At 47.4% G+C, this 16,455-nt stretch overlaps 1 protein-coding gene and 1 long non-coding RNA gene across 6 annotated transcripts; one reads left to right on the top strand and one right to left on the bottom strand.

The window, feature by feature from the left end:
* Window positions 1–67: 67 nt before the first annotated feature.
* RAMAC (RNA guanine-7 methyltransferase activating subunit) lies at window positions 68–4,821 on the bottom strand. 4 transcript variants are annotated; one of them, XM_047846816.1, is made up of 4 exons: window positions 4,443–4,821; window positions 3,821–3,869; window positions 1,307–1,477; window positions 68–598 (listed from the first exon to the last, which is right to left on the bottom strand). In XM_047846816.1, the coding sequence occupies exons 3-4, from the start codon at window positions 1,474–1,476 to the stop codon at window positions 412–414; spliced, it is 357 nt and encodes a 118-aa protein (XP_047702772.1). In that variant the 5' UTR covers window position 1,477; window positions 3,821–3,869; window positions 4,443–4,821; the 3' UTR covers window positions 68–411. The 4 variants fall into 4 exon arrangements, with proteins under 4 accessions (XP_047702772.1, XP_047702769.1, XP_047702770.1 ...); XM_047846813.1 differs by having other exon boundaries at window positions 1,307–1,485; window positions 4,443–4,529; XM_047846814.1 differs by having other exon boundaries at window positions 1,307–1,507; window positions 4,443–4,521.
* Window positions 4,645–16,438, top strand: LOC125159023 (uncharacterized). 2 transcript variants are annotated; one of them, XR_007149650.1, is made up of 5 exons: window positions 4,645–4,727; window positions 5,768–5,958; window positions 10,452–10,547; window positions 12,944–13,119; window positions 15,474–16,438. It is a non-coding gene; the product is annotated as an uncharacterized LOC125159023 (long non-coding RNA). The 2 variants fall into 2 exon arrangements; XR_007149649.1 differs by having other exon boundaries at window positions 15,471–16,438.
* Window positions 16,439–16,455: the final 17 nt, after the last annotated feature.

The raw sequence follows: 16,455 nt of genomic DNA, 5'->3' as shown, positions 1-16,455 counted from the left end.
CCCCTCCCCCACTCCTGTTCTGTCTCTCTCTCATAAACATTAAAAAAAAAAAAAGTAAAATCAGGCATTTTCTACTTTAAAATTTTTATTTCTGTGTAAAACAAAGACAGAACTCCTGGAGGTCAAACAAAGAAAACACACAGCAAGTTCAAAGACTGTTAAGTCATGAAACAAAGAAGAAATCTGAGGTAGAAGTCAGGTAATAAATCTACAACCTTTTTAGAGGCATACTTATTCCCAGCAACCATAATGTCTCTGGTAAGATCTCATTAAAAAAAAAAAAAGTCAGAAGTGCCAAAAAGTTAATAATCCACTCTCTGAAATCAAACGTAAAACTATGACCAACAGAAGATACAAACTTTTGTCACGTTAACAGAGTAATGGTTTTACTAAAAGCTGCTGCCGTTTCCATCAGTAGTAACCATAGGGAGGCCGTTGGTTGTAACCATAGTGTCCGTACTGGTGGGGGTAGTAAGGTTCTTGTCTGTGCTGCGGGTAATTGTTACCCCAGGATCGTCCATGCCACTGATTTGATCGATTGTCACTGGGCCACCCCCGTCTGCTATCCCTACCTCTAAACTGTCTGTTATCTTGCAACCTACAACAGCAAAACAAAAAGATTTTTATACTTCTCTTTTAACAAACACAAATGACAACTCTATCCCAGTGCATTTTATTTCAGTCTAATATTCCATCCACAAAGGGGTAAAAAACATCTTTCTCCGCAGAATGTTATAGCACCAGTTGGTCAAAACATTCCCAAAATTTATATCATTCTTCCAGTATCACACTGGATACGCTTTGCAGAGAAATAGGCAGATCACAACACGAAACCCAAAACAACAGAATAGTTCTCAAACTGAATTCTATTCGATTGTACAAAAGCAGTATGGTAATCTATTCATCTATTTTGAATTATTACATAGACATAATTTCTATTGTATAAATTTCTTTCTCAAGTATAAGCCAAAGACAGTACCTTCTCTATGGAATCTAACACAGAGTTTTATAGAAGACTCTGGGATTTTCAAGTATATTTGCAAAGAAAATCAAATGTCCACAGGAAGAACATTTTAAAAAAGAACATTAAGACACACACAACTGAACAGCAAGGGAAAAACACATGGTGCCGACAAAATACTAAGGCACACGTTTACTGGCCGCTTGCTCCGTGCAGGCAGGCGGTCGGCACCAGGAGTACCAAACAAAAACATCGGTCCCTGCCCTCGCTGGCCTCGGAGGCTAACGGGTTAAAGCCGTCCTCTCCCACGTCAGCCATCCACAGGTGTCCTCCCATGATACATACCGATTGCCTCTATTTCTCTGGTTCCCAGCGGCTCTGCTAGTCCACTCCTCGACGATCGGAGGGGACTCAGGAGGGCGCTTCAGGTATTCCTGGTATTCTTGGTCATCTTCTGTGAATCTACTGGCGAACATCTCTTCAAAATTTGGAACAGCTTCAGAAGCGTCTGTCATCCTGAAATTCTGTCGTTTTTAATAGAGTGCTCTGAGAATTTTTTTAAAAAGTCACATTATCTTACCAGATAGTGAAAAACCAAGAGATGAACAATTTTAGGCAGGGTATTCATAAACGTCTTTGTGTACTTTTAAACTTCAGATAGTTTTAAACATTCAATTCAGTGTTTCTTGACTTCTGTAATATAGATGTACTAACTGGGCACCCAGGATACAAAGATGAACAATATATCGTGGTCTCTACCTCCAAAGAACTCTTGGTCTACAGCGTAAGACAGACATGGTATAAAGGGAGGACCAGTGAATGTCAAGAAATGAAGCTGGAAAAATAGGCAGGGATCGAATTATGAAAAACTGTGTATTCCACACAAACAACTGTGCACTTATTCTGGTAGGAAATGGGGAGTCCTAGGTGGTTGAAGCAGAGAACTCTCCAGAGCAAGCCGACTATTTAGAAGGATCACTTTTCTAACCGGGCAGAGCACAGATCAGCGAGGACAGACCAAAGGCAGCTTACTGCACTGCTGTAGGGCTCAGTCTGAGGAAGCAACTGTGAGGACAGGTAAGATTCCAGGAGAAATTAATCACTCACTAGATGTTGTGGGGTGGCAGGGGAGACAAAGGGTAACTTCCAGGCTTCTAGCCAAATGAGCGCATGGCCTATGGTGCCATGGGAACCACAGGAAGGGTGGGCAAGGGTACACAAGAGTTTGAAGTTAGTTACGTTATGCCCATCCACATGGAGAGTCAGCTCACAGTTACCTATTTGGGACTGAGAAGCAAGTTGATGATAAATACGGGAGACATCAGCAATTCTGATGGTGGCTAATGCTGTCAGAATGGAGGAGATTCCTCAGGAAGATTGTGGAATAAGAAGAGTATCAAGGAACAGAATCCTGGAGAACACCGACGCAGAAGGAAGTTGAAGATAAAGAAGAAAACCGGTAAGAACCAGCAAAGTGAGCTTACCATAGAAGGCAAGACAATAAAGAGTGAATGGTCCTCAATGTTGAACAGTACAATGACAGAACCAAGAAGAGAAAACTAATTGGGTTTAGCCATTAGGAGGTGATTATTTTAGAGTACTAGGGATTGAAACAGGACTGCAGTTAATTGAAAAGTAACTGGAAGGTAAGGAAGTAGAAATCTACACTGACTACGGACTAAGTTTTCAAGAAGTTTCGCTGAAAACGAGAAAAAGGCAGTAGCTAAAGGGTTACTGGAAAATTATCTCCTATTTTTCCCAGGACAAAGTACCTGAGGTTAGGTTTATAGGAAAAGAAAAAAGAACCAGTAAAAAAGTGAAAGACTGAAAATACAGGAGAGACACAAAAATGGAAAGGCAAATAGGCATTTAAATGAACAGCTACTCAAGTTTAGGGTACTTTATAATGGCATCCAATGCGCTCCTGTACTGTGACAAAATGAAAACTACTATAGACACTGTCTAACAAATCTGTATTAGCTGGGTTTCCCAGGCCCATTCTGGACTCGTTCAAGTAGTATTTCCTTACCCACATTCTCCGGGAGCCCTCTACCTCTAAGAAAAGATTTGGCTTAGGTGACAAAAGGCCTCATCCTTGAGAGGCCAAGGGACAAAGACTTCGCTTCTTTTAAACTTTATCCAAGACCTGGAAGCCAGCCAATCAGCGTGCTGTAGGGAGCTCCCCCCTTCCCAGTCTTCCTTGACCACATACCGGTCAGGGCTCCCATCCCTGTCTTTCCTAACCCAGACTTCATCTTTCTACTCTTTGCCTCAAGACTCCTAACACCTGTTTTATGACTTGGGATATATGTGACATCATACGAAAACTTTCAAATCGGACATCCTGCAATTATTTTTCTTACTGTATTACTTCAACTTACAATAAAACTTTTTGACAAAGACGTGATAGTGGAAGACAGTTTCTTCATTAGTTTGTTTCTCATCCAAATCCCCCAAAACATATGCAAATATTTATAATTCTACCCTCATCCCAGCAACATTAGACCAAGACTACTGTGTGGATGCAAGAAGCAATACCTAGACGTTTTAATCTTTCTTAGGCTGCTGCTCTCAGACTTTCCACTTTCTCAGATGTCAAATTCGCAAACCCAAGGTATGATTTGTAATAAGTTCAGCCAATGACCATCATGCCTGGGTTTCTATAGGAATCACAGAAACCACCAGAAGGATGACCCATACCCAACCAGATGGGGAGTAGAAACTACAAGACAAGGCAAAAATGCCACTCTATTTCTATGTTCTCCTACGGTCCCCTTCTCACAAGTAAACAAAAATCTCTATTGTTACTCACGGCAATGAAATTTAAATATAATTTTAATCGATCTGAGCTTTACTTACCCCAGCACTTTGAGGCAGTTGTACTGTCTAATGTTTGTGTTGTTTCGATCTGGGGGAAGGGAGAAAAACGTTTGATTCCCTGGAAGGAAACCCTCAAAAGGTGGTGGGGAGGGCGAGGAACACAAGGGCCTCAGTGAGTGAAGGGGCTGTCCTAAAAGCGCTCCGGAGACTTGCCACGCTGGCTGGAAAGCGAGCGCTCGCGCTCGAGTGGCGGCGGAGAGCGCGCGGCCTTCAGGACCCAGAAGCCGGTCCAGGCACGACCGGCACAAGGTACGTGCCCCTCGGTGGAAGGCAGGGGCTCAGCCTTTCGGACCGGTCTCGAGCACAAGTAAAACCGCGCGGCGCAGTGGTGCAGGCGAGCGACCTTGGGGATGAATGACCACTGGGGGCTTCTGCTGCCCGGGGGGACGCGCACCGGCTTCCCAGTCCGCTGTCAGAGCGCACTGGGCTGGTCTCCCGCGGCCCTGGCAGGCCTGCTCCCCCCCCAGACGCGAGGGCGAGGGGAGGCCCCTCGGCGCGGCCCGTCCGGCCCCTTGCTCCCCGGGGCCACGATCGCCCGCCGAGGGCTGCGTCTGCCCAGCTCGGGCCGCACCCCGCCGGCCACACGCGCAGGAGCACCCACCTCCGGCCCACAGCTCGGCCACGGAATCTCCCACTACTTCAGCTCTCCAAGGTAACGGAGCCACTCGGGCCACAGGCCGACTTCCGCTTCCGGCAGGCCAGCGCCGCGGGGGGGGGGGGGGGGGGGCCCGGCCTGCCAAGTCTCGCGAGATCTCGGGACCGTAGTGCAGGTTTCTCTTGGTTCCTCGATCTCCCGAGCCCCGCGCGGAGGGCGTCGGGTGTCGCGCCGGAGGTGGCGGTGTCCCCCGTGCGCTTTCGGCCCGCTCTCCCTGGACAGGACACCGCTGTGCGTGAGGCCTCCTTAGCGAGGGGCCGGTGGCGGGCGGGGACGGACGCTGAGGAAATGTGCGGGGAGGAGAGGGAGAGGCCCCTTCCGGCCACCTGTTCCCGGGGTCGGGCGAGGCAAGGGCGGCGCCGCGACGAGGCCACAGCTTTCACCTCTGCCTGGCCAGGCCCCGGTAGTAAGGTGTCCGCAGTCCGTTGGTGCCCGTTTTTCCCGACACCTCCCCCCCCCCCTCCCCCGCAGCAGTGAAGTCGTCAGGGCCCAGCTACCTCCGGGCGCCGTGACCTTTTCTTCTCGGAGGCCCTGCGGTTCCATCAGTGCCTGGTGTCCCAGACGTGACCCGCCCCGCCCTCGCGACTGGCTTTCGGAATTGTGCGCCCCGCTTTTGTTAGGATTACCTCCCGTTTCTCCTTGGAAACTTTGACGTCCACAACTGATGCCCTTTTCCCCCTGTACTTGCTCCCGTCAGTTGACAGGTGCCATCGATTCTGCCTCCGCAGTAATTGTGGCATCCAGCCACTCTGCGTACACACTGCCTGCACCTCCTCGAGGGTCTCGACCCCTCAACGGGGCAAGTGCAGTACTTTTCCTCCAGCGTCACTCACTTGCCAACCCTGTAGTCCTTTTCAAGCACAGCTGTGATCAGAAATCGTCACGGGCTCCCTGTTGCCTGTAGGTTAAGGACCTAATTTGTGAACTTGGATTCAAAACGAACGATTTTCTGCTGTTCCCCTTTCCTCCTCCCTTGTCGGTGGGAAACCAGACCGTATGAATCTCTCCCGACCTCCCTTTACCTTCTAAAGATTGCTCCTGGCTCTTTCTCCTTAGGAATACTCTTCTTCCCTATCTTCGTACACTGTTGAAATTCTGCCCGTTGTTTAAAGCCACATAGTGACCTCGCCGTCTGGAAATAAATTTTCTTTCTTTGGAATGTCCGTCATACTTTCCAAACCATTCTTCATGTATTCATTCAGTTATTACCACTTCGTAGTTTCGAATTAAAACGGGGTGTACAATTCCTCCCCCTCCTAGACTGTAAACAGACCTCCATCACTTCTGCATCCTGGAATGTGTGACGCTGCGCTTTGTATAAAGCGAGCACTCCGTAAATGCAGAACGAATGTGGAGCTGCCAGCGTTCCAGGCCATGTTTTAGAAGCACCGACCTAGTAAAAGTGACTAGGACAGCATGGAGGAGGAGCTCCGATAGTCATTACTCGCCTTGGATAGTAAAGGTGAGAGGGGAAAGAGCAAGGTTGCAATAATTGAGTAGCGCTCTCCTTAGTGACCGAGTGGATGGTGGGGGGAAAGGATTGTGAGCAACCAGGGAGGACTCCAGTTCTGTAAGCCAAGAAATCCAGACTGAATGCCCATAGGGTGAATTTTTTTAACATATGTTTATTTTGGGGAGAGCGCAAGCGGGTGAGGGGGACATAGGATCTGAAGTGGGCTCTGCGCTGACAGCAGTGAGCCAGACGTGGGGCTTGAACTCGTGAGCAGCGTGTGATCATGATCTGAGTTGAAGTCTGACGCTCGACTGACTGAGCCACTCAGGTGCCCCTAGGGTGAGTTGTGAGTTGGTTTCGAGGCAGAAAATGAGCTCAGATCTCAAACAGATTTGGAGACTATGAGATGGCTGAAGACAGAGAGGTTATGGCACAGTATATAAGTGTGTGAGTCATCCGTGAAGAAGCAACAGTGGAACTCCTCAGTGTATATGATCTTTCCAAAAGAGAAAGTATTTATAGAGAAGAGCAGAAGGCCAAGGCCTACGCCTCAGGAAATACTCCTATTTAGGAGGCAGGAATAGGAAATATAAACTTGGAAGAAAAGATGAGAATAAATACATGGTAGCGATGTCACAGTTGGAAAACTCAGAAAACTGCTTCCCCACCTGGTATCAGGAGGCAGGGAGGATATTTGGGAAAAAGAGGGCTGTTGAGCAGTTTGCTGACTTCCTTCTGACTTTATTAGGGCATTACTTCTAGGTAATGAGGACTCGCACCGGAAAGAGCGTGATTTCTTTAATTTCGTAAGCGCTTAGGAGCTCCAAGCTTCTGAGAGTTTCTGGGAAGAACTGTAGGTAATTCTGACCAATTTCAAGTGAGACTATTTCTGCGCATAATGTCTTCTTATATTCTGTCTGATATTTTATCAGTTTTATACCTCATTTTCTGGCATCGTTGGGGAATAATCTGTTCCATGAAAAGAAATTTTTCAGATAATGGACATTTAGCCTTTAAGCATTAAAATGTTTTCTCTGGAACCACTTAAAACATTTTTTTTTATTTTTTTATTATTTTTTTTTAATTTTTCAGAGAGAGAGAGAGCATGAGTGTGAGCAGGGAGGGGCAGAGAAAGAGGGAGACACAGAATCCTAAGCAGGCTCCAGGCTCTGAGCCATCAGCACAGAGCCTGTTGCGAGGCTGAAACCCACGAGCTGTGAGATCATGACCTGAGCCGAGGTTGGGCGCTTAACCGATTGAGCCACCCAGGTGCGCCTCACTGGAACCACTTTTGATAGAAATGTACATAAAATGTAGTACTTCTCTGCCATGAACACAGAAAATGGGACATGATTTAAACTACGCTTGGCAACTAAAGCTTACTGTCACAGCATCCGTTATGCTCTGCCGGGTAGTAAAGTCCTTGGCCCTGTTGACACATCTGGAAAAGACTGCCCTATGTTAGTTGACTTTTTTTTTGTCTCTGTTATTAGTGTTATATCTCAATGACTTTTCCTCAAACAGCTCTGTAAATTAACCTCACTTACCCATAATTTTAAGCCTCACATTGACCCAGTGATCTGGAGGCAAAATATACCAGCAGACGTCCCTGGGGAATCCTGGCAGCTAAAGAGTCCTTCATTCAGAGGCTGTGAGTGACCTTGGACAATGACCACTGTATTTTTTTTATTTTAATTTTATTTTTTTAATTTACATCCAAATTAGTTAGCATATAGTGCAGCAATGATTTCAGGAGCAGATTCCTTAATGCCCCTTACCCATTTAGCCCATCCCCCCCCCACAACCCCCCCAGTAACCCTCTGTTTGTTCTCCATATTTAAGAGTCTCTTATGTTTTGTCCCCCTCCCTGTTTTTCTGTTATTTTGCTTCTCTTCCCTTATGTTCATCTGTTCTGTGTCTTAAAGTCCTCATATGAGTGAAGTCATATGATGTTTGTCTTTCTCTGACTAATTTCGCTTAGCACAATACCTTCCAGTTCCATCCACATAGTTGCAAATGGCAAGATTTCATTCTTTTTGATTGCCAAGTAATTGTGTGTGTATGTATATATATATACCACTATATATATATATATATATATATATATATATATATGTATGTATATGTATGTATATATATACATACCACATCTTCTTTATCCATTCATTCATCGATGGACATTGGACACTTTCCATACTTTGGCTGTTGTCAGTAGTGCTGCTATAAACATTGGGGTGCATGTGTCCCTTCAAAACAGCACACCTGTATCACTTGGATAAATACCTAGTAGTGCAATTGCTGGACTGTAGGGTAGTTCTATTTCTAATTTTTTGAGGAGTTTCCATACTGTTTTCCAGAGTGGCTGCTCCAGCTTGCATTCCCACCAGCAGTGCAAAAGAGATCCTCTTTCTCCGCATCCTCGCCAACATCTGTTGTTGCCTGAGTTGTTCATGTGAGCCATTCTGACAGGTGTGAGGTGGTATCTCACTGTGGTTTTGATTTGTATTTCCCTGATGTTGAGTGATGTGGAGCATTTTTTCATGTGTCGGTTGGCCATCTGGATGTCTTCCTTGGAGAAGTGTCTGTTCATGTCTTTTGCCCATTTCTTCACGAGATTATTTGTTTTTTGGGTGTTGAGTTTGATAAGTTCTTTATAGATTTTGGATGCTAACCCTTTATCTGATGTGTCATTTGCAAATATCTTCTCCTGTTCCATCGTTTGCCTTTTAGTTTTGCTGATTGTTTCCTTCGCTGTGCAGAAGCTTTTTATTTTGATGAGGTCCCAAAAGTTCATTTTTGCTTTTGTTTCCCTTGACTCCGGAGACGTGTTGAGTAAGAATTTACTGTGGCCAAGGTCAAAGAGGTTTTTGCCTGCTTTCTCCTTGAGGATTTTGATGGCTTCCTGTCTTACATTTAGGTCTTTGATCCATTTTGAGTGTATTTTTGTGTACGGTATAAGAAAGTGGTCCAGGTTCATTCTTATGCATGTTGCTGTCCAGTTCTCCCAGCACCACTTGCTGAAGAGACTGTCTTTATTCGATTGGATATTCTTTCCTGCTTTGTCAAAGATTAGTTGGCCATACGTTTGTGGGTCCATTTCTGGGTTCTCCATTCTTTTCCATTGATCTGAGTGACTGTTCTTGTGCCAGTACCATACTGTCTTGATGATTATAGCTTTGTAGTGTAGCTTGAAGTCCGGGATTGTGATGCCTCCTGCTTTGGTTTTCTTTTTCAAGATTGCTTTGGCTGTTTGGGGACAATGGCCACTTTAAAGATGACAAAACTGAGGCTCCAGAGGTTATGTAATTGGTTCAAGGCCACAGCTGTAAGTGGCAGCAGGATTTGGATCAAGTCAGTAATTCAGAAAGCCTTGCTGCTCTTTCCACAGTGAAACACAGTTTTCTTTTCATTCCATACTCCACACATCATGAGCCACTGCCCAGACTCTTCCGCTCCAAGACGGATGTGGAGCCGCGGAAGACAGGACTCTGCCCCTGTGGCCTCCCCACCAAAAAGTGCGGCCAGGGCTACATACCTATTTCCTCACATTCCTCACCGTTTAAAGAATTTATTTTTATTTTTAAATTTATTTTTATTTTTAGAGAGCGTACGAGCAGAGAGAGGGGCAGAGGGACAGAGAGAGAATCCTAAGCAGGCTCCACACTCAGCACAGAGCCTGACTCGGGGCTCGATCCCACAACCCTGGGATCATGCCCTGGGCTGACATCAGGAGTTGGATGCTCAACTGACTGAGCCACCCAGGCACCCCACTTTTTTTGTTTTTTTTAACTAATGCCCTGGAAGATGAAATGACTTCTCCAAGCTCAAACTGGTCAGTGGTAGAACTGGAACTGTGAACCTCAGGCATTCTTCATTGGTTTAACAAATATCTTTTCAGTACACACTAGATGCCAGTTACTGTTCTGGGCCCTGAAAACATTAATGAATAAGGATAAAAGCCCTGCCCTCAGAGGGCTTCCATTCTCATGGGGAAGATGAACAAGTGAAAAAGTAAACACCAGGGAGCCACCTAGCCACTGAGCCACTAGCCACTGAGCCACCTAGGCGCCTGTGTCTTTCTATCTTTATAGTGTGTTATTTTTTTTTAATTAAATTTTTTTTTTTATTTTTTTTTTCAACGTTTATTTATTTTTGGGACAGAGAGAGACAGAGCATGAACGGGGGAGGGGCAGAGAGAGAGGGAGACACAGAATCGGAAACAGGCTCCAGGCTCTGAGCCATCAGCCCAGAGCCCGACGCGGGGCTCGAACTCACGGACCGCGAGATCGTGACCTGGCTGAAGTCGGACGCTTAACCGACTGCGCCACCCAGGCGCCCCTATAGTATATTATTTAAACGACCTTTCCCTGCCGCACTCCAAACCTCCCCACCCCATCCATAAGCACACTGACCATCTTGCACAGAGCCAAGCATATGAATGAAACCCAATAAATAAGTTCCTAAACAAGAATTAAATTATGATTGCCTTCTCACTTTTTCAGACCTGGGGGAACGTCAGCATGTTTCCCTGCCCTGACTTTATCCTCTGCAAAATGGGAATAATAGTCGTCGCTGCTTCTCTTCCTCATGAGGTTATGGTAAGAATTAATTAGCATATATAAAGTGCTTTAGGCTCAAGTGAAGAAAGATGCTATGTGGATGCTAGTGACAATTAGTTATTATGTGTTACATAAATGTTTAAGCGCCAAGAAAACATTTCAGGTTATATGAGGCATCGGTTCAGATTCACATCTGTAGCCCTGTGGCTTTAATTACACAGAATTGTTCTGATCAGAGATGACAAGATCCTAATGCAGTTCCGCCCCTCAGTGTCCCCCTCCCATGTGACAAGTCCTTTGTGTAGGGGACTTTTTCTGTGGGGGGTAGGGAGCGAGCCAATGTTTGTTTGCTACCTGAGTTTTAAAATATTTTACAAATTTTTTTTTTTTTTAATTTTTTTTTTTTAACGTTTATTTATTTTTGGGACAGAGAGAGACAGAGCATGAACGGGGGAGGGGCAGAGAGAGAGGGAGACACAGAATTGGAAACAGGCTCCAGGCTCCGAGCCATCAGCCCAGAGCCTGACGCGGGGCTCGAACTCACGGACCGCGAGATCGTGACCTGAGCTGAAGTCGGATGCTTAACCGACTGCGCCACCCAGGCGCCCCATTACAAATTTTTTTTAATGTTTATTTATTTTTGAGTGAGAGAGAGACAGAGAATGAATGGAGAGGGGCAGAGAGAGAGACATGCAGAATCTGAAGCAGGTTCCAGGCTCCGAGCTGACAGCACAGAGCCTGATGTGGGGCTCGAACCCATGAATCATGAGACCTGAGCCAAAGTTGGATGCTTAACCGATCGAGTGACCCAGGCGCCCCTTAAAATATTTTTTTAATGTTTATTTATGTATTCTGAGAGAGAGGGAGGGACAGCGGAAGAGAGAGAATCCCAAGCAGGCTCCGTGCTGTCAGCACAGAGCCCGGTGTGGGCTCTATCTTACAAGTCGTGAGATTATGACCTGGCCTGAAATCAGGGCTTGACATTCAACCAACCGAGCCACTCAGGCACCCCCGAGTTTTACTACTGCCCCTAGAAGCCAGTTGGTATCATTGAAGAAATCACAGAAGGGGGAAAGACCGGCAATCTGGGGGAAGAAGAGGCTGTGAATTGGGCTTAATAGGTTGGGAGCACAGTCTCTTCCCATTCTAAGCTGTGATTGCGACGTGAAGGGTTTCTCCTCTCCTTTTCCTAATGCCTGTTACGGAAACAAGAGCACAGGCTGTGTTTTTCTAAGTGGAGGTGATTGGGATTCCAGTTGCGCAGTATCTGCCTGATTTTACTCCATCTGGCGGGGCCCGTGCAAGACCCCGTGATGGCTCTCGTCTCTAGCGTCCTTCCTTTGCTTTTCCTGGCTGCTTTCTCTGCCTGCCCCCTTGGCCAGCTCTCCTGACCTGCTTCAGTGTCATGTTCCCATCCACCTCTTCATCAGACATGCATGTTACGCTCCGAAGGGCAATGTACAGAGAGGCCAAGAGACCTGACCAGAATTCACTCTCAACCACTCCTTCCCCCACGCCTCCCTATGCTCTTCTCCAGGTAGTTTCCCAGAATCTCTTTCACCGAGGTGAAAATCGCAGTTCTAAGCCCCTGGGAGTGGCCCGAGTAAGTCAGGATCCTTATCTGAGGGTCAACTTCCGCTGTCTTCCCCATTTTCAGAAGGTCTCCATCCAGGGTCTTGACAAGCTTCTTGTCTTTGATGACAAGGCGGCCTGTTCTGCCCTCATATGAAGCCAGCCTTGTCTAGTGATCTTTCAAAAGAAAGGTCCAGGGGCGCCTAGGTGGCTCAGTCAGTTAAGCATCCAACTCTCGATTTCAGCTCAGGTCACGATTTCACGGTGCATGAGTTCGAGGTCCATGTCAGGCTCTGCACTGACTGTGCGGAACCTGCTTGGGATTCTCTGCCCCTCCCTCGAGTGACCACGTTTTCTCTCTCCCTCTCTCTCTCTCTCTTTCTCAAAAAATACACTTAAAAAAATTTTTTTTAATGTTTATTTTTACGAGAGAGCCAGAGTGTAAGTGGGGGAGGGGCAGAGAGAGAGGGAGACAGAATCCCAAGCAGGCTCCAGCCTCCCAGCTGTCAGCACAGAGCCTGATGCGACACTGGAACCCACAAACTGTGAATCATGACGTGAGCCAAAGTCGGACACTTAACTGGCTGAGCCACCCAGGCGCCCCCCCACTGAAATAAATACACTTAAAAAAAAAGAGAAAAGTCCAAAAAGCCCCATTTTAACATATCTCCAAGTGACATAAGTATCTTCAACCTAAGTGAGTATAACATAGGGAATAGAGCACCAGGCAAGGAGTCAAGACACTTGAGTTAAAATCTTACTCCCCGTGGGTTATTGTTGGAGGAGGTCATAGAGAGGTTGTGACCGCCAGCTGCCCCTTGGGCGGTACCGGAGCAATCGGAGGCCCCTCACCTCTTCCCCAGCCAGGTCGTGTATGTCCTGCCGGCCTTCCCGCAGCCCAAGCTGTTTTCAAGGATGCAGCCTTGAGAGAGCAAGGTGTTGAGACCGTCTGTCCTGAATATGTGGCTGAACTCCTAAGATTCTGGCAGACGGTGTGGAAATCTGCTTGTCTTGCAGCCGCCCAAGATAAGCCTCAAATGTAAGTCCCCGTGTTTCTCGAACCCACCGCCCACCAGTCTGGAGCGGCCTGCCTCTTTCTTTGGTCCCTCCCTGCCTTCAGTGTCCCGGGGACAGTTGGCAAACTAGCGGTTGTCATGCAAGTTACCACCTCTCTGGGCCTTACCTTCCTCACCTCGTTTCTCGTTTCACAGGTGAAGTTGAGGCTTCAGCCTCAATTCCCTCGATGTCCCAATCCCGTAACTGTGGTGTGACCACTCTCTGCCCCTTCCCACCTCTTGTCTGCCAGTATCTTGCTGCTGCTGTGTCTTTGGTCAGTGCACAGCCTGCTCTTCCGGTCCATGCTCCTGCAGTCACTCCTTCTGTCTTCTTTGTTGTCAGCTGCCCCCCTTTACCAGCTCCTCCTGCCCCCGCCCCCACCACGTAAATTTGCTCAAGTTTCTAAGTCTCACCGATACCCTGTCCTCACTCCTGTGTCCTCTGAACATCTCGGATCCCCTTTCCCCACACGGTGAGTCCCTGACAGAGAGCCCTCCACACCTGCAGTAGTACATCACCCCCTTTGCTGTCTCCAGACGGGCCACTGAAACCACTCTGGCAAAGTTCACTGGGACAGAGTTGAGCTGGGGCCAAAGGCAGTGACTTCACTTTATTCAGTATCTGTGCAGCTTCCGACGCTTTCCTCTCCCTCCTCCCTTGCACCTTCTCTCCCCTCGTTTCCAAGTTTCTCAGGATCCTCCTTGGCCCCAGGTCACTGTTTCCTCTCTGCTTCCTACTTTACTTTACCTGAGCTCTAGACTCATAAATCCTCCTGCCTACTAGAAATTTCTATCTGCTTATCTGACCCGCATCTCCAGCACACGTCTACATGTGAGTTCATCTTTCTTCCTGGACCTGTTCATCCACCTCAGTCTCCATTTCCGGAGAATGCGTCCTTCCCAGTTACCCACACCGGAAGCTGGTGGTCACCCTGGACTTTTCCCCCACACCCAGTCTCCCCCCCCCCCCATGTCCGGGGGACCTCAGTTCCTGACCAGCTCTTCAAACTCAGAGACTACTGCCACTGGTTCTGACTCTCATCCCTTCCCGCGTGGACCAGGCGACAGCCTCTAACCGGTCCCTGTACCCGTCTTTGCTCCCTGTCAGACATCAGACACTTGTCCACCTGCTAGTGGGTGTTCTTCTGTAATTATTATGGAACATACAGAAAAGAATTGATAACAGTATAACCAACTCTTGTGTACCAGCCAGCTAAGAGTAGGTCCTTTCTATTTTTTTTTAAGTTTATTTATTTTGAGAGAGAGAGCAGGAGAGGGGCAGAGAGAGAGAGAGAGAGAATCCAAGCTGATAACACAGAGTTCAATGCAGGGCTCAATCCCACAAACCATGAGATCGTGACCTGAGCCTAAATGGAGTGTCAGATGCTTAACCGACTGAGTGCCCACAGTAGGTTCTTTCCAAAACAGAAACCTGATTGCATCTGTCCCCTGATCAATTCACCGTTCACAGGTTCCTAATTACTTCCAGGGCACACTCGAAGCTGCTGAGTGTGGAGTTCCAGGGTAAGAGTTCGCTCTGTCCTGTCTGTCTGTCCTGTCTGTCCAACCTCATCCCCTGCCACTCTCCCCAAGTGAGCTAAATGCGTGACCATATCACACTGTTTCAGGTTCCTGAAAGACTTCGTGTTGTGTTGGATACTTGCTGTTCCTTCCGTTTGCAATGCCCTCCCCACTCTGGTCCACCTGGGAAGCCTTAGCCCGAGACAGCATCCTCGGGTACCTTCCGCAATACACCCCTCTCTGTCCCCACCTCCAAGGAGAGCCGATGATCCCTTCCTGTATATCTTTAATGTATATAGTCACATCTGGCTAAATTATAAATTCCTTGAGGGCAAAGCTGTCGCTTTCACATCTTTGGCAATTAGCATACAGTCTGGTGACCTGATACGTCACTGGTGCTCAGTAAATGTTTACTGATCCGGCCCCTACCTTCCTCTCCAGTTTTATATTTGACTAATCTTTTCCCACTTACATTCTCCCCTGCTCAGTAAACACTCAACCATGTATAAAGTCTCCGCCCCCCTCCTGTGCACAGCGTATGTGTCCCTTGGACACCCCTTTATCGGGGCACCTGTGTCACCTTGTAGAATCTGATTTCCCTGCTGGAGTGTAGGTGCCGGGAGCCCCAGGACCTCATGAGCCATCTCTGCCTCCCCAGCACCCGGCACCGGGGCCGACACTCAAGGCGGAGCAGAAGCATTTGTGAGCCCGCAAGTGAAGGAGTTAGGCTTGCTGATTCCTAAGTCCTCCAACTCCAAAACTGTGTGATTTGAGGTTCCGAAAACTGTGACATAATCTGGAAGTTTTCTCCCAGCAGATGGTCAGAACAGTTGAAACACCGATTCCAACAGTTGGCAGATACAAAGGGAAACATTTAAGACAGTGAGTCAGAAGGAAGGTGAACCCTCCAACGGGATCGGGAACATCAGCAAAACAACGCATGCACGTGGTCACAGGCGCCCGGCTGCACCCGGTGCCGGCCTCCACGCGCTCCCCCAGTGATACGTGTGCCTCGAGAGCTTCTCCGAAAGGTGTTTGACAGCTTCCCTGTGACTGAGCCCCCATTGGCTGGACATGACCCAAAAGTTCATTATTTCTCTGTAGCGAAAGTTACTTCCCCCACCCCTTTGGCATTTCACTTTAATTTGCTCATTTTTTGTGAACTCTAACACAAAGTTTAGTCATTTATTTAACATGTGATTTCTGTTCAGATAGAACTCTAGGAGAAAAAAAACCAAAAACCCAGATCTAAAGTCTTTCTTCGGATTTGTGACCTTGCTTATTTTTTTATCACTCCATAAGCATCTATCCATTTCCAGCATATTTCTGGGTTAAATGTTGGGGGGAATGGAGAGAAGTGAAAAAATGCGGAACACAGTCTCGGGATCTCATCGAAGAGTCAAGCAGAAGATGGTCATGTCGTGACATACACGTGATGGACAACAGCACAAGGGAACCCGATTGCAGTGCAGGGAAAGATGCTTCCAGCCAGACACCTAAGTGTAGACTGACTTTAGGATGAGGGAAAACTCAGAGCAAGTGAAATTAACCCAAACACATTTAGGGAAGGTGGCGGGTCTCCAGCAAGTGCTCAAACACGTGGACACACATATACACACACATGCACCATGCATTTTGGGTGTGGAGGATGGAGACAGGCTACTCTTTGTTGAATATTCTTCGGAGCAAGACTCCCAATGCTGCTCCATTTCCTTCAGGCCAACTTGCAGAGCTCTTTACCACCCTCTGTCCCGAGACACCCCCCACCCCCCCAGGCCCGCCGTGTAACATCATCCCTG

The sequence above is a fragment of the Prionailurus viverrinus genome, unplaced genomic scaffold, assembly GCF_022837055.1.
Source record: "Prionailurus viverrinus isolate Anna unplaced genomic scaffold, UM_Priviv_1.0 scaffold_40, whole genome shotgun sequence".
In the NCBI taxonomy this organism is placed as follows: domain Eukaryota; kingdom Metazoa; phylum Chordata; class Mammalia; order Carnivora; family Felidae; genus Prionailurus; species Prionailurus viverrinus.
This window is presented reverse-complemented; position numbering and strand designations above follow the sequence as displayed.

Excerpts from the sequence above, each read along its gene's own strand:
- RAMAC (XM_047846816.1), bottom strand. The coding sequence starts at position 1,476 with ATGACAGACGCTTCTGAAGCTGTTCCAAATTTTGAAGAGATGTTCGCC. Across the intron at positions 599-1,306 it reads CAGAGAAATAGAGGCAATCG|GTTGCAAGATAACAGACAGT; the intron begins GTATGTATCATG and ends TTGCTGTTGTAG.